At 39.0% G+C, this 17,404-nt stretch overlaps 2 protein-coding genes across 3 annotated transcripts in view; both read right to left on the bottom strand.

Moving 5' to 3' along the window:
• Nucleotides 1-1,920: 1,920 nt before the first annotated feature.
• Nucleotides 1,921-13,447, bottom strand: LOC107555449 (INO80 complex subunit D-B-like). Of its 2 annotated transcripts, none has more exons than XM_016238265.1 (10): nt 12,445-13,447; nt 10,497-10,743; nt 9,676-10,412; nt 9,490-9,589; nt 7,673-7,885; nt 5,605-5,711; nt 5,262-5,395; nt 4,944-5,176; nt 4,719-4,876; nt 1,921-4,046 (listed from the first exon to the last, which is right to left on the bottom strand). In XM_016238265.1, the coding sequence occupies exons 2-10, from the start codon at nt 10,712-10,714 to the stop codon at nt 3,310-3,312; spliced, it is 2,637 nt and encodes an 878-aa protein (XP_016093751.1). In that variant the 5' UTR covers nt 10,715-10,743; nt 12,445-13,447; the 3' UTR covers nt 1,921-3,309. The 2 variants fall into 2 exon arrangements, with proteins under 2 accessions (XP_016093751.1, XP_016093752.1); XM_016238266.1 differs by having other exon boundaries at nt 12,764-13,447.
• Nucleotides 13,448-13,698: 251 nt separating this feature from the next.
• Nucleotides 13,699-17,404, bottom strand: part of LOC107555450 (NADH-ubiquinone oxidoreductase 75 kDa subunit, mitochondrial-like) — an 8,292-nt gene continuing 4,586 nt past the window's right edge. Inside the window, exons 9-19 of the mRNA XM_016238267.1 lie at nt 17,181-17,315; nt 16,968-17,082; nt 16,722-16,867; nt 15,723-15,851; nt 15,493-15,622; nt 15,229-15,389; nt 14,949-15,103; nt 14,550-14,725; nt 14,293-14,427; nt 14,133-14,205; nt 13,699-14,013 (exon numbers count right to left, since the gene is read on the bottom strand). Coding sequence (XP_016093753.1) covers nt 13,922-14,013; nt 14,133-14,205; nt 14,293-14,427; nt 14,550-14,725; nt 14,949-15,103; nt 15,229-15,389; nt 15,493-15,622; nt 15,723-15,851; nt 16,722-16,867; nt 16,968-17,082; nt 17,181-17,315 — 1,447 coding nt within the window. The 3' untranslated portion in view covers nt 13,699-13,921. The remainder of the gene's footprint in view (nt 14,014-14,132; nt 14,206-14,292; nt 14,428-14,549; nt 14,726-14,948; nt 15,104-15,228; nt 15,390-15,492; nt 15,623-15,722; nt 15,852-16,721; nt 16,868-16,967; nt 17,083-17,180; nt 17,316-17,404) is intronic.

Below are 17,404 nucleotides of genomic sequence, written 5' to 3'. Positions count from 1 at the left end.
ATGATTTAGATGGCCAATCAAATCAAAGAAGGGCGGGGCTTTACTGTTCCGCATTGTCCATTTTTCTCTCAGAACGATGATCTGAGTTACTATTGCAATTATCGATGCAGTATGAATGACATACACCGGTGACATTTTTCACAATCACGACAAACAATCAAATACTGCCCTAAACTCAATAGCGGAACGGCAGCGCTATCCTGCAAATATGGCGGATAAACAAAGCAGTTTCCCAGAACTCAAACCGGCGTTACGTCACATTATCATCACGCCACACATCCATTTTCTCACGCAGAAAAATGTCCCTGCCAAATTCAATATTTATTTTTGATATAAAAAGTAAAAAACTCCAGACAGCGTGCGTCAATGTCAGAATGATTTAGATGGCCAATCAAATCAAAGAAGGGCGGGGCTTTACTGTTCCAGCGCGACACCACGGCATTTTTTAACAGTGAAAGAGTGTGAGGTAAGTAGGAAAACATTTATTATTTGACACACAGTTTTACAACAGAAATGTTAAATAACCAACAGTAATATTCTGTGATGCAAACTACTCAACGACCGTTTTGATCATTTACGTGATTCACGTACTTCGTAACCGAATGTGGCAAGGAACATTTTGTTGTTTTGCTTTTACAACATTTGCACAAATGCAAAATGTCACTCCAAGAATTCTCACTCCAAGCTGAAATCAAAAGTTGGCAGCCCTGGCATAGCAACACCCTAGCAACCACCCCGGGTACCTTAGCAACCGCATAGCAACACCATAGAAACCACATAGAATCTATTAATCTACATCTAACATTTCTAATTGAATATTTCCTATCAATCTATCTATCTATTTTTTCTGATAAATTGCATTGTCTTCAAAACCTTAAAACTTAAAAAGTATTTTAAACTTCAAACTAGTTAAAACTGAAAACCTTCAAACTTAAAGCTTTTAAAACTACTTCAAACTTTCTAGCTAGGCTTTTTCAAGCCAACTTAAAGTTCGTCTACAAACTTTACTATCTAGTTGTTATTATTCTTATGTTGAAAACAAGGAAGATTTTTTTCTGGTTTCTTCGATGAATAGAAAGTTCAGAAGAACAGCATTTATCTGAAATAGAAGTCTTTTGAAACATTATAAATGTCTTTGTCATCTCTTTTGATCAATTTAAAGCACCCTTGCAAAAATAAAAGTAATAATTTCTAGAAATCATTAAACAGACAAAAAGACTCTCGTGTTTATTTGATATTATGATTTATAAAATGGATAGTTCCGGTCCTTGATTCTGATTGGCTGAGCCACGTTCGAAGCTGTTGTACTCTGCAAACCATAGACTGTATACACCTTTGTTTACGTTTGTGTGTTGCTCGGCAACCATTTTGTTGCAACCACAACTGATTCTGAGGAACTACATTGTTTGGTGGAAGAATAATGTTTTTATTAATATCATTACACTTTATTTGCTCTGTTTTATTTTGTGAAACCTTACTACGTATATGGAATAAGTTTTATAAAAGCAATAAGCCTTATTTCTTTAATAATAATCTGCACAGAACAGACAAATCTTTTCGGATTCAAAAGATTCGAGTCACTGGGATGAATCTATCACCAATATTCTCACCGCAGAAGACTGGATCACATTATAATTCCTTTGGCGCCCCCTGCCGTTTTTTCAAGTAATATTCTCGTCGACAAGGTAGAAGTCAACAATTTAACAGCTAGTTTGATATTACAATCCGGTATAGAAAGCCAGCCAAAGGTCCTATATGTTATGACTCATCTCTGTCCCTGGTACTTTTTAGTTTGCCCACAGAATGACTTAATACAGATAGTGCAGTGTTGTAGTGCTATCAGTGTCTTCTTTGCAACACAAAACTTGCAAATTGCTGTTGACCGCACATTGAAAATAATGAGTCCACACAAAGTCGTGGTCATAGCAGTTTTAATTCACACATTTCAAATAAAACAAATAGAATTTCTCTTACACATTGTCTACACGCACGCCCACATCCAAGCACTTAAGTAACAAAAGTAAACATGTCAATGCATAAAAATACCTTGAACAAAGAAGAGGACCATAACATTTTAATAGGTTATAATAAACTTTTTTGTTGACATGATACATTCAGTGAATAAGTATAAAAAGTATATGAGACGACCCTCGGTGTGCAAGGATATCTGTCAGTATGCCTGTTGTTGGTAAAAGCAGCATTATCTGGTACAACGGCAAGTCTACCAAACCACAATTTTATATCATTATCCGTTTTATAAAGATATCGAATTAAGATTATATGTCACTGTTCTCTTTTAAAAGTTTAACTGCCCAAACACGATTTCATTATATTGGCCAGTTAGATATACTGATATATAGATATTTTCTGATGTGGACATAAAAAGAGGCTTTCTTATAAGCCACTTTGGTAAGAAAGCATCTGCAAAGAAGATCAATGGGAAAATGCACATGTAGACTTGACATGACATGGGGCTAAAGGCATCAAACTACTCTCTTTAAAAGCCATAAGATAACTGACTATAGCTTTACACCATTTATTTCCCACAACTGCTATCACTTCAGCTTCAGGCCTTACACAGGAGCACATCGAACACTCAGAATCGAAGTTTAACACCCTCAAGTAACTTTACTGTAATGTGAGAAAGTAATTACTTGTCGAAAACAGGGAGTAAATGCCACTTTTTATGTTTTCAAGAGTGAAATTTTGTGCATTTACAGGTTTTTACCCAGTGACAATGCAATGTGTATTTTGTTGATTTGCAACACACTGATTATAAAGGTGTTACACAGCTTTTATGGCAGGCACTTACACTTAGAGCAAGACCCCATAGTTTAGCGGCTACTAAAAGCACATAAACACCATCTGCCAAAACAATATGCTTTTTAATCATCACACGGGACAAAATAGTGATACAACCATGACACCTTTCCCCTTGTGTTTGCCACTGACAAACTTGCCCATTACCTCTAAACAAGAACCACATTTTCACCAGTTATCACAAATTTTCACTCAATAAAACTAGTTGTGCAGATTGCTACTCTATAAATATATTAAATATGCAGTTAAGGATACAAGTGATATTAATGGCTAAAATCCATCTATGTTTGCTTTTCGAAAAAAGCAACTATTTTAAGCCGACAAGGAAATTTATTGCTTGATGTTTTCTTGGTGAGGGAAAAAGATGCAGAGGACTGCGAAGACGAACAGAATGACCCTGACATTGGGGGGGGGGGGGGGGTTATGGGAAATCATCTGCAACATGTTCCCTGAACACTGTGACTGTAGCAAATTGGTTCTGCCTGCAGTTCAGGCCTGGTCCATAGGTGGCGCCGGTGTATTATGGTGCGGCTGCAAGTCTGCTGGAATCCCACAGTGGTTAAACAGTGGGGGTAGAAGGTGCTTGGTTTGGGATGTTGGTGACGAGGGCGAGGATGCGGGTGTGGAGCGAGTGACGGGCACAGTCTGAGGCAAAGAGGAGAGGGCCGAACTGGGCTGACAGGGGGCCGAGGGCACGGGGGTCATTGGCGTTGAGAGGGCTGTAGACATCAGCAGGCCATCCGAGGCAATAAGGCTGTGAAATTGTGAGGAATCGTTGAGGGGGAGGGCGAGAACGCCCCAGGAGCCATGAGATATGTCCTCGTCCTTTCCAAGTGGCAGTTCATTCAGATCTGCTTTGGAGTTATCCATCTTCGCTAGGAGATGAGGCCGTCTCTGTGAGTATGTGCTGTCTGGGAGATGCCCCACAGAGGATGGAGGAGTGAGAGGGGGTTGTGGTGATGGAGGTGATGGGGGGAAAGCATCTTCAGAGGTGGGGAGCAGACTGGAGTCCAGCTCCAGGCTGGAGAGAGTCTCAGCAGATAGCCGTCCACTCAGTAGATCCACGACTCCCCCTGGCATGCTTCGACAATCTACAGCTTCTACGGGCCCAAGCTCAGCCATTCCGCTTAGACATGCAAGGGATTCTGGGTATGAGCTCATGGCCTGCAGAACGCGAACCAATTCTTCGGCTTCCTCAGAGGTGGGCAACAGCTCACTATTCTTGCCTGTTATCACAAACAAACATGAATTATAGAATACAAAATGACTGTAAACAGACAAATGAAGCAAGGAAAGAAGGTAGATAGAAATTACCAGAAAAAGACATAGAAAACAGATATTATATAAGGCTAGGTAAAAATAGAAATTTTCATTAAACTATTACTTTATGCCAGTGTTTTCTACAGCCCCACAGAAAGAGAGATCATATTTATTCTGTCTGCAGTCAAACCACAAAATAATGACAAATAAATATAAAAAAAAGTCTTTATTTGAATCATGTAGTTAAAAAATTATATATATAATATTATATATATAGCTGTTCTGTTATACTTTCCATTTATCAAAAAATCCTGAAAAAAACCTTTAGAGGTTTCCACAAAATTAAACTGTTTTCAACACTGATAATAAGAAATGTCTTGAGCATCAAATCAGCATATTAGAATGATTGATTTCTGAACGATCGTGTGACAGTAAAGACAGTAATGGCTCCTGAAAATTCCGCTTTGTAAACTGAATTGAGAGTAAATCTCTCAATTACATTTCCAAAAAATGTCAAATAGAAAACATATACTTCAAATTGCAGTAATATTCCACAATATTACTGTTTTTACTGTATTGTTGATCAAATAAATGAAGCCTTGGTAATCATAAGAGACTTCTTTCAAAAACAATCTTACCCTCAAAAAGATCAAAGTCCTGCAGGTCATCAGGGAGTCGAGGAAGAACATCGGAGAAATCCTCCTGATTCAACTCCAGGTCATGTGGAATGTCGCTGATGTCATTGGTGATGTCATCTGGAAATTCATCTGCACTTAAATCAGGAGTTAAAGGGCTCCTGCAAAACACAGAGATGATGAGTGCACACTTACAGACAAACACATTCAAACACACTTGGCTCTCACCTTATGCCAGAGGGCTGAGTGGGCAGGCACAAGATGGAAGGCATTCCCAGGTTACCCTGAGGCTGCGCGGGAGGAATGGGTTTCTGAGGTCGCCTTGGTGCTCCTCTCTTTCCTTTCTTCTTATGCTTCTTAGTGAGTGCTGGAGGCTTGGCTTTCTTCAGTGGTCTGTGCCGCTGAATCTGCTGGTGGTGGTGGTACGTTCTCCGGCTGATATCACCTCGAAGGAAATTGTCCTGTAAAGTACCATTAGCGCACACATGGTTAGATTAGTTACTAGCAAAAATTTGTTACGCAATGAAATAGTCTTCTGTTTCTCACCATTTTCTCGGCATGCTCATCACAAAGTGGCGTCTGGTGCGTGATGTCAAAGACAGGGATGGAACACTGAGCTCCATCAGCAAAGCGAGCGGTGCAGCTTGAGAACAGCTGCTGAGAACGGTTCTGAAGGATATCTACAGAGTGCCATTAAGGACACAACACAGGGAGCGCAGACTATCGTTAAACTTTAGTCAATCACCAAAGCAGATGGTTTGTTGACAAGTCGCAGGACAAATTGTTCAGAAATGCAGATGAACAACCAAAAGCAGTTTGCTTTTATTTTTACGGGTACATTTGAGTTTAGTTCTGACTAATTCAAAGAATAAGAACTTTGAGAGGATACGCTGAAAGCAGTGCCTGGTGAATGGTAAGGCTAAATTTCTGCAGTCTTCACCTTTCACGACAGCCGAACACAACCCTGAGTCATCTCCAGCCAATGGTACTGCAGTGCTGTGGAATCAACACAAGTAAGAAAACAACTACTGCAACATAAATCTTACAAAGTAGAATACTGAATCATTTGAATCAAGTACTTAGAGCTTAGAGCCTTTTCACATTTGGCTCCCAAACTCTGGAATAGCCTTCCTGATAACGTTGGGGGTTCAGACACACTCTCTCTCTCGGTTTAAATCTAGATTAAAGACACATCTCTTTAGCCAAGCATTCACATAATGTATCTCATAACCTTGTACTTCAGTTACATCTGATCAAATGCACATTTTCATTCTTTTGCTTGGGTTGAACACATTTTTTGCTTAGATGGAACAGCAGCTACGCTAATTTTTCTCTATTACGTTCTCTGTTTCTGCCTAGGAATTACACAAGCTTCTCTGTCTGGATCCAGCCCTTACAAAGACCTGAGATGACCAAACTGTTTCAATATTAAGATATCATGTGCCTATTATACATAACCCTATACATAATTATATTTTAATAGCTCAAAATGCAATCAAAATATTACATCAACATTTAATTTAATTTAAAGAAAAATAGGAAAGGAAAAATATGTCACACATGAGATTGTCAGTTGTCTGATAAAAGCTCATTATTGGCTTTTGCAGTTACATAAGTGTTTCATCACAAAATGATCTGACACTGATTCTCTTAGCGCATAATACAGTATTTACAGATAAAATATTTTCACAATACAATTACGATTTCACAAGATTCAGAGGCCTGCAACTAACATAACTATATTAAGATATTACGTGATATTTTACACAGCCTGTTACATTTTTAACAACTCACAAATGAAACCAAAATATGAATAATTAATTGAACTCTTTGAAAACTGCAAATCCTGTATCTCAATTGGGAAATCTACAACTAAAAATACATTACAGGTTTTTAATCATTTAGAAAAATATAAATAATAAATAGTGAAAAAAATCAAGTTGCACATGAGATGATCACTTGTCTGATGAGAGCTCATCAGTAGCTTGTGCAATGAGATAAACAATGACAAACCAAGAAAGTCTTTTTGTGTTCTCCAAAATGCAAATCTAGTATACATGTGTGCATCATATTGTTATTAAAGCTGTCAAATGATTCATCGCAATTAATCGCATCCAAAATAAATTTTTTGTTTACATAATATGTGTGTGTACTGTGTATATTTATTAACCCCCCACAACATTACTGCTCTAGAGGAGATCTGGATGGAGGAATGGGCCAAAATACCAGCAACAGTGTGTGAAAACCTTGTGAAGACTTACAGAAAACGTTTGACCTCTGTCATTGCCAACAAAGTGTATATAACAAAGTATTGAGATGAAATTTTGTTATTGACCAAATACTTATTTTCCACCATAATTTGCAAATAAATTCTTTAAAAATCCTACAATGTGATTTTTCTGGATTTTTTTTCTCATTTTGTCTCTCATAGTTGAGGTATACCTATGATGAAAATTACAGGCCTCTCTCATCTTTTTAAGTGGGAGAACTTGCACAATTGGTGGCTGATTACATACTTTTTTCCCCCACTGTATATAAATACACACACATGCATGTATATATCTAAGAAAAATATGTTACGTTTATACATTTAAAATATTTATATATAATATCAAGAATATAAATATGTACATGGCAATACATAGAAATATTTTCAAAATATATACTGTACGTGTGTGTATTTATGAATACTAGTCAACATTTGAACTTTAATCAAAGTTGTCCTAAAACCAAAATGCGTTCTTGTCTTAGGACAACTTTGATGAACTGTTTTGATCCACTTAAAATGTTGACTACTGTATACATAATAAATATACACAGTATACACACATATATTATGTAAACAAAAACTTTTAATTTTGGATGTGATTAATCGTTTGACAGCACTAATTGTTAGTCATTTTATCGATCATATCGATGTATTGTTTTTTGTATTTATACCCTTAATGCAGTTTTACCTGGAGGCTGTGGAGGTCTTTTTATATTGTTCCTGAAAACGCTGTGCAGTGTGGTGAGGTTCCTCTCTTGCTGCCTGCAGCAGGGCTTTACGAAGGGCATGCTGGGATCTCCTCTCCCTCCTGAAGCCCCTCTGCTCTCTGCAAAGGTGCGTGTGTTTTTGTCTCAGGTATGAGCAGAAGCCTGCCAAACGCTCAGCGCGGGAACTGCTGGCACTGTGAGATGGGAAAGAGAATTCTCTAGATCAGCACTTTTCAAACTGTGGGTTGCAATCCACTGTTGGGTCACAGAGTGTAAGCATTCATGCATTGCCAGAAATATGAAAACAGAACTTCTCAAGTTCAAAAAACAAGTTTGTTGGTTGTCATAACTTGTATTTAGATTATGTATGTCAAAGATCAAGAACGTTTTTTCCTAAATTGAAGAAACAAACGTACACCACAATCTGATGACTTAAAATGATGTTTTAAGTCATCATTTTTAATGATCCCTGACAATTTTCAAGCGACAGCTGAAAACTCATCTCTTTCGAAGCTACTTGACTTCCATCATAAAAAAATTAAATTAAAAAAATGTAAAAAAAAAAGTCTCTCTCTTTATTTATTCCTTCTCTTTCTAGCTTGTACTTATTTGAACAATGTCTAAGAACTTGGTATTACAAATACTTCTTGTGTCTGTTTGCCTCTTTAAGAAGAATCGCTTTATGTATCCCCCAATTGTAAGTCGCTTTGGATAAAAGCGTCTGCTAAATGACTAAATGTAAAATAAGACAAAACAAGCATTAAAATTAGCTAAAACAACCAAAAAGTTAATAAAACCTCAAAACTCCATCTGCAATTAATAATTAATTAGCTCAGCGTTTTTTGTAGTTACAGTATGCCAAGCTAACATATTGTAAAAATTGTGAATGAAAAATATTCATAAAAATCATCATCCATACAGCGACACTATTTAACTATACATTAACTTTATTAAAAATAACAGAACATTATTAATGAGAGAGTGCCAAAAAAAATCCATCTTCTAACCATGTCTTTTCCCAAATACACTTTGATAAATCTATAATGATTTACATTTTAGAGCTGTCGGGATGGATTCGCACAACAAACAAGAAAAGATGACTCTGAAGCATTCAACACTGAAAAGGTCCTCGGAATTACTGGTTGTAAATAAGTAACAACAAAAAAGTGTCATTTATTTGTTTATCCATTCTGATAAGATGTCCTGCTGTATCCATGTGTACACTGGTGCCTCAAACCACATTCATCTGTGCAGAGGAACAGAGCCAAAGCACAACCAAAACAATGTTCTTCTGCAAGAAGCATGCCGTTTTATTATGTATTTTTTTATTTTTTTGCTAGAGGGCCAAAAGTTACATAGCGTAAGCTTCATTCATTATCCAGTAAATCATGAGCAACTGAAAAAGTAATACAATTTCAATGGTTAAAATTAGTGAGAACCCTGAAGAACATTCAGCTCTTCAAACTTCTGGAAACCTGCCATTTTATTTACTGACCTACAGGTATGGCAGGTTTTCGAATATTGTTGCAGACAATGGGAGGGGGTCAAAAAGATTGAGAACCACCGCTCTAGATCTGATCGTCCAAACATTACCTTGAAAGATTAGTGAAGCAATTTAAGCCTTCATTGAAGGTCCATACAATGTTTGTCCCATTTGTGAGAATGGAGGACATAAATACTGATTTGAGATTAGATTATTCTGTTATATGAGAAAGAAGCCATGTAGTAAAGCAAGTTGCGGTTTAGCAATCTTCTTGTTTGGTGGATGGATGATTGTCGGACTAATGGATGACTGTACCTTTCCTCAAAGTGCTTCTCTTGTAGTCTCTGGCACTGATATGACATTAGTTTCCCCACGTCTCCATCTTCCTCTTCACTGTCTTCTGACCAGTCAAGCCCTATAACACGAGTTGTGTCTGTCATGAAATCAAACTAAAACTCAAATAACCTTTAAATGTCAAAATCTCAGGTCACAATTACCTACCTAAATGAGGGTTCAGGTCTTGGTACCTCCCCCTGTGTTGGTCCATCAATCTATGGAACTTCTGCAAACATGGAGCTTGTTGTTGCATGGCAACTGAGTGCATTTTTATTAAACGTCTATGTATGTCATTACGGCTTGGTGCTGTCCCTGAAGCTGCAGGGACAACCTTTTTGTCAAATGCATGATTAAAGTCCAGTTTAATTTTGTTATCAGCTGGAGCCGTTTCTATTGAGCCCTGACGGCTGTCCTGAAGAGTTGATGAGGTTTTGAATAACGAACCTGAACAAACTGCAGGGGATTGTGAGATTTCTGCGCAAAGGGAGGAGGGAACTTTGGGTGTTTGTGTGGTTCTTCCAGTCTGGGGAGGAGGGAGGCAAGGACGTGGAAGAGTTGAAGATAGAGAAGAGGTTCTGAGATGGTTTGGGAAGGCTGGATCCACACTGTGATCTTGCTGTTTCTGCTTATGGTTCAGAGCTTGGCTTTCTTGGGGCTTCTTCAGGAATGTGCCACTTGATTTTAACATTTTTTCCCCCCTGCAAAAGGCGAAGGGATCTGAGGGGAGGAGACAAGCCAGGGAGGGTGGTGGGGATGGAGGTAAAAGCTCAAGCCCATTGTGGGTCTTCAGAGCCAGGGATGGAACGGTAATGTTGAGGGCCAAAGACTCTATTGTATCTTGTTTCTTCTTTCGCTCCTTCTTGGGGAGGACACCCATAACCTGAAGGTGACTATTACAATACCTAAAAGACAAACGGGTTCTTTTTTCAGTATTCTTTAAACGTGCACATTCTTTTCTTTAAACATTTGTTAATCAAAAAACCTACTTTCGGTCATGAGCCTTGGGTATGGGATTGGTGCAGCGCTGGCTATTGTACTTGGCTACATATTCACACTGCCTGAAAGGAGCGGTCCGGTCCTCAAGCACATGACGGATGCAGAAAGCATAACCATTGAGCCGCCGTTGCTTGCAAAGCTTTGGGCTATAAGAACACAGAGGCTTATGGTCCACCTCCGAGTAGTGGATGTGTTTGCCTTCATACATCCCAGGGCTGGAACTCTCCGGAACATCAGCTGATGGAAAAAACGGTATGTGAATGAGACAGAAATGTGAAGTCAATTCTGCTTCTTTTGGAGTGCAGGAACAACAACTGTTCAATAAGACATATTCATGTGTTTTACTCAAAACTGAAAATGTGCCTTACATTTACAATTCTAATTTGATTTAAAATGTATGTAAATGCTATGTATGAACTAAAAAAATGATATTTAAAAATATATCTAGTGTTCACTTTTCTTTACAGGTATAATAAAATGGGTTAGAATACACTACACAACTTCTGCCCAAATTTTTGCCCCGATTTGCAGTCTGGACAAGCTGACTCTTATCAGAGCCAGTCTGCAGATATTGGGCAGTCGGCATGGACAGATTTCCCAGCAAATCTCCTAGTCTATGACAGAATGAACTCTGTTTCAGACTATAACTTTATCCAGTTGGAGGATATCAAACATGTTTGATATTTTAAGATGATTTTACAACACATACTGTTTTGATTTGTCATGCATCTCGAAGCAACGAGGCACATTTTTCTGGGTGAGTTTGTTGTGTTCTGTGGTATAGGGTGATCCTCAGTGGTTTAGTATACAGAGCTAAGTTTTTCTCTGTAACCATTTACAAATTTTGCAAATGTGTATGATGTCTAGTATTTTAAAATCTGTTCAGATTTAAAGTCTTGTAGTGTATTCCAACAATTCCTGTAATATTCATTTTATTAATCTCAATTGCAGACAGCTACTGTTGACCCTGCAGCTGCTCTAAACTGTATAGCCAGCAGAGACATACTGATAGTTGACATTTGAAGAGAACAGAAACCAAAGCTCTCAGCTATTCCACTATTATTGTGCTCCTTCATGGTGTATACGAACCAATGTATACGAAACTACAAAGGTTATGCATCTATACTGAAACATACAAACAGCTATAATAAAAGCATGGATATAATAATGACAAGCTTGCTTATCTGCAGGTCAAGTCACATTGAATTTAAGTAGCGTTCAATATATGTTGCAGTCACCTCTAACATCGAACAAATCTGAACTCTGCATTTCAAAGCACTCATCAAAGCATGCAGCATGTAGGCTGTTCAGCATAAACAGCTCAAACCATTAAATATTAAAGTGACAGGAAGCAGGAAAAGTAGCCCCTGTTTTAAGCAATCAATAACACATAGAAGAAGAAAAAACAGCTGGTGTAAGCAGAGCTTTTAGCAGGTGAAGCACTAAATCATAAAACGTTGGCTCATAAAAGTGTTTGGGCAGAGTACAATACGTTTGACATGCAAAGCAACTTTGAAAACGCAAGGGGACGGTGGACAACCCGCCTACTACTCTATCATGTACTTGGGCAGCACTATCAGTTACTTTTGAGGCAAGGATTGAGCAAGTTGGGTGTAGCGCCTGAAGTAACAATTTCATTCTTTTTACGGAAGATACGATCAGAATCAGCGCTGCAGAATCTATTTCTTTGTTGCGTCGTTCAAATATTTCGAAACTTTGTAACTCGTCGGAATATTTAAGCACGAGAGACGATAATAAGCAAAATACCGGTCAAACGAAAATACGCGTTGTCGACGACCGGAGATATTTGTAAGTTTCGGGGTATTATTGATATTATTATTGACGGTTTTAAGTTGTAATAATATTGCAAGAAAAACAGATATCAGATACACATTTTGACGGCAAGTATTCCTTTATTTCTGCGCAATTCGTAGTTACCGTTGGCCTGTGAAACCTCCCGAATCCCCCGAGTCGAGTAACGAGGCACCCGCCTTGCAGTGCGTGATAAGCGGGCTTCCGCCTTTGCTTGAGTCCGTTGCTTCCCGGCAGCCGCTCAGTCCCCGATCGCTGCGGCCTGTGCTAAACAAGCTACGCTTATCTCTTCATACGGTCGACGGCTATTACTTTCAACGGGGATTTTTCCGCCTCTACCATAACGCTTTACGCTAGCAGATTTAGTTTTTTAACGCGTGGATATAATTGTATACGAATCCTACTGGCACATCTTTGTCGATTATTGAAATAAAACTAGCCGTACACAAGGAGAAGGAGGTGTTGGTATAGTCATCGGATGCGAGGCTTCTTACAGCACAACTACAGGCACTGGGGGGACATGACAACAGCCAACAGTGCAACAACAACCTCTGCAACCATTTTGGAATTCAACTTTGTATGTTCATTGTAAGCTTTTAGAAAGATGACAGATCTCGCAAACACTGAATATAGATTGAACGTTTGAGTGCCCGGCTGTCAGAAGTGTTCAGACCAGCGTGAAGTTCTATTTAAGCCGCAGTCATTGATTTTAAGTTTGAGGGATCTCCCCCAAAGTCTTCTCCGACAGCCTCCTCTCATCCATGCCTGGAATGACATCACCGACTTCAAATTCAGTGCAATCTGACGCGAAGATACCATTTTTGTCAATCATATTTTCCCTTCCCTGCTGTCAATTAATGTCATCAAGGCGACAGGGCTTGTGATATAAACTGAAGCAGGTGTTAGTGGGGGTAAAGAGATTTTGAAGTGACTAAGGTTGCCCCCTATCAATCTTCAGTGATGCAGACATAGTTGTAAAAATGTATACAAAGGTGTTACAGGGCATGTGAAAAGTTTTATCAATAAACTGGAACTTATGATAATCAATTACTCTGCTATTTAATGTATTTCAATAATGAATCAAATTTAAAATGAACTTAACAAATATAGTTTTGTCAAATTAAATATATATTTTTAGAGCAAAACAGGCTTTATGTTGCACTTAATTCAACATCATTATTAAAAAGAAAAAACAATCAAGATCCTTTTTTAGAAAGCATTTTCTCCTTACACTTCCGTCCTAGATTCTAAATGAACCAAAACCATGGTTCACGGTTTTTCTACCATGCCCTTGCTTTGAATAATTTTTACCAGCAATGTGAACGGTGACAATAGTATATTGATATAATACATTTTTATTTATCATAATAAGAGCTTTCCAAAACAAAGCAGACCTCATTCAGCCAAATCATAGGAATGAAAACTTTACAACACCCTTCGAAGCCTATTAAATATGAGCAAGATTAATTTCACACTTTTTTACTGCTCTGGTGAAGTCTGACTATGCAAGAGACGAGCAGGTATGTGTTTGTACATGCATGTACTTGACGATGACTACTTTTGTTCATATTATTATGGACAGATTGGTATGCCTGAAAGAGTTTTAACAAATTGAGGGCTCATCAACTGCTGCTGCTCCCTCTGTCGCAGCTTTCACACACTTGGCCATTGTCTGAGAGGCTCTGCTGATGGGGTCTGTCGAGGAAGACAATTGAAGGCAATGGTAAACTACAGGTTCGTAGACATACAGTTGGTTACAGCATTCTATTCACACAAGAACTTATAAAACAAACCAAATATATTTGTTACTCTACCTGTCATGTAGAAATCCTTCACTGTGAGCTGAGGAGGGACAAGAGGAGCTGCAAGCAATGACTGATTCACAGCCTAAGGAGAACAGGAGGACATTACTGAACTGTTTTAGTAGTGCAGACTTGAAACAAAAACCAACAGAAATTGAAAAAGAACACTTACCTTTGAAAGCTCATGGGCCTGTTTGAAGTAATTGGATTCCTCTACATCATCATATCTCACCAGGTTAGGAGAGACCTCTTCCAGCCGCCTTCTTACCTCATCCACTGTGTCATACGGCAGTGTGACTCCCGCCAGCTGGGCAAACAAAAACATGAGATTCTCTACTGACCAACCTGAATTTGATTCTAAATACAGAGCTCAGGAAAGGTTTATGAACAATATTATACATTGTTAAAGACCAGGTTTTAAGAGCGTACCTCAGAAATAGCACGCAAAATCTTCCAGTCCTCACGGGCCATACCAGGAGCAGTGACTGCCACTCTGGTCTTCTGGGCACGGCCCTCTGTGTTGACGTATGTGCCATTCTTTTCGGTGTATGCAGCACCAGGCAAGATGACATCAGCCATGACTGCACCTACATCTCCATGGTGACCTGATAAGCATGTAGTGGCATTAAACCCAAAATAATATATTTGGATGCAAGCTGCTTACCATAAAGGCCCCAGTATACTCAAAGTTGTTTGTCGTTCTTTGCTTAGAGGTAAAGTTTTTCAAAATGATGTCACACACCAGTTCGTTAGTTTGTTGGGGCCTTTTAGGTTGCGGTATAGAAACAAAGTCTATAGTATACAAAATACGGAAGTGTGTTTACTGACCCTGGTAGACGATAAAGCTATCTTTGGGAAGATCTGCTCTGGTGATGCAATCAGCATCGGCTCCCAGGAGAAACAGTACTTTGGGAGGGTTCTTCCGGATGGCATCAACACCAGGTTTGTAACCCAAGTCCAGGGCTGCCACTTGACTGGCCACCCTGAGGTCACACGCATGTATATGACAAGGTAAGTACTTGAACTAAGCAAAAAGTCAAAATTCACAATTCTTTAAATCACAGAGAACAATTTAACAAAAATGAACACACTTATGGCAGTAGCTGACCTGTGTAGCACATTGAGCACCTTCCATCCCTCCTCAACACCACTGCTGGCCCGAGAATTTTGAGCAATTGTGGACACAGCCTTAAAGATGGCTGCCCCATCCTCCCTCTGGAGAGCAGAGCTACCCACCACTACGACAGGCTTTTTGGCCTGAGCTAGGACCTGAAATACAAAAACAAAATGTTATCAAATTCTGACATCATGCTTACAGACAACGTATGACTTAACGTTCCAAATAAACTCCAACACTGATATTAAATGCTACCTTGCAGAACGGGTGTGTTCCAGCGGCGATCTCCTGCAGAACTTGTGTGGTTTCACCCAAATGGTTGTAAGAGTAGCTCAGGTCCACCTTATGACCCACCATGGCCACCTGGAGCTCATTATGCAGCCAACTAAAAGATGAAGATAAATAAAGAAAACAGTGAGGTGGAGTAAAATGACACCCGGTCAACTTTTTTCAACTGTTGCAAATAGATTGTACAATGGTTATACCTCTTACGGACACGTGCATTGAAGAGAGGAGCCTCATAACGTGGGTTTGTTCCAACCAAAAGCATAAGGTCACACTCCTCAATGCCAGTGATACGGCTGTTCAAGAGGTAATTGGAGCGCAGGTCGGTTCTAAGGAGACAAGGCCAAAAATGATTTAAATCCCTAATAGTAAGATTGAAAGGTTAGTTCAAACAAAAATTGTCATAAATTACTCGCCCCAGCTAATAGTTAAAACTTTTTTCATTCAAGTCTTTCAGAGACATCATGAAAGTCCAGTTCTTGCTTGAGGAATAAGTTTCGTTCTTGCATGACACACAAGCATGTTTGAGTGTCCCCAAGAACCAATGAGGTTTGTTCTCAATCAAATACAGATGAGCTGCACTTGACTGGATTTAATGTGCTCCATGTATGCGTTGATCAATGTTTACATGCGAATAAAAGCCTGAATTAAATCTGTTCATCAAGAAACCCATGCCAAGACCTGGATTAAACATCTTGATTTATATAGATATGTTTTATGAACTTTTATGAAAAGTTTTATTAGCTTTTAGAAGCATGAAATTTTGATGACAGAATTTTTAAACAGAACAACTTGAGGGTGAGTAAATAATGGCATAATTTTCATTTCTGGGTGAAATATCCATTTAAGCTAATCAGTACCTCAAACATCAAGACTGATAATAACATGATCAGAAGTTGCATTTTGAATAAAGAACATGTTTACATCTTCTGAAGAAATGAGTGGTGCTTGCATTGCAAAGTAGTTGCTGAAATATGGTCACTAGACTGATACTTGCTTGCACAAGTTAAATCCTTAAGGTAAGCTATTTACCTCATGATATGAGCAATGACTCTGGTTTTCAAATAATTATTAGTAGTTAGTAATAGTTATGGTACTCCAAACATCACTATGTAAAGATATGATATGACTGAAATCAGGACAGACATCACTCTCATTTCAGTCTCAAGAAAGATATGTCTGATCAGATGAGTACTCACCCGGCACCTGCCATTGGGAAGATCTCCTCAGTGCAGAGGGTGTCACTGTCCAGTCTGTTCAGTAGGTCCTTCAGTGCCACCAGTGCTTCGGCATCTACCATCCCACCAGCAATAGCTCCTACCTCAGAACCCTGAACTCCCTGGAGCTGAAAACACAAATCACAACCACTGAAATCTGTTGTCTTCAAATGACAAAGCTGGCTGATTCTGGTTAAAGCTGATTCTGGTTTATATGCAATCACTCACTGCTCCAGCCACACGTGTAAGAACATCCTCCCAGGTGGTGGCTACCAGCTGTCCACTGGCATCCTTCACCATTGGCTGGATCAGGCGCTGCCTCTTCAGTCCATCATATGAAAACCTTAGAGAGGGTGAGCCAGAAACAGGACAGTGGACTACGCATGAGTGCGTGTAAATGGAGAGAGTATGTTTTCATATTTTAAGAGCTTATGTGCTTACCTGGTCTTGTCGGATATCCATTCTTCATTGACATCCTCATTCAGACGGGGCAGAATTCTCATGACCTCACCACCCCTGGTGCTCACCACAATGTTGGAGCCAACAGCATCCAGCACATCAATAGATTCAGTCTTTCTGTAGACACATCAGCAAAGCATGTTCAAAAAGCAAAGAGGACACACATTCACCAAGTAATCCACTATTAAAAGGCAGCATAATGAAAA

The sequence above is a fragment of the Sinocyclocheilus grahami genome, unplaced genomic scaffold (assembly GCF_001515645.1).
Source record: "Sinocyclocheilus grahami isolate Dianchi unplaced genomic scaffold, SAMN03320097.WGS_v1.1 scaffold534.1, whole genome shotgun sequence".
Classification (NCBI taxonomy): domain Eukaryota; kingdom Metazoa; phylum Chordata; class Actinopteri; order Cypriniformes; family Cyprinidae; genus Sinocyclocheilus; species Sinocyclocheilus grahami.
The sequence above is the reverse complement of the archived record's forward strand: the minus strand, read 5'-3'. Positions and strand labels throughout refer to the sequence as shown.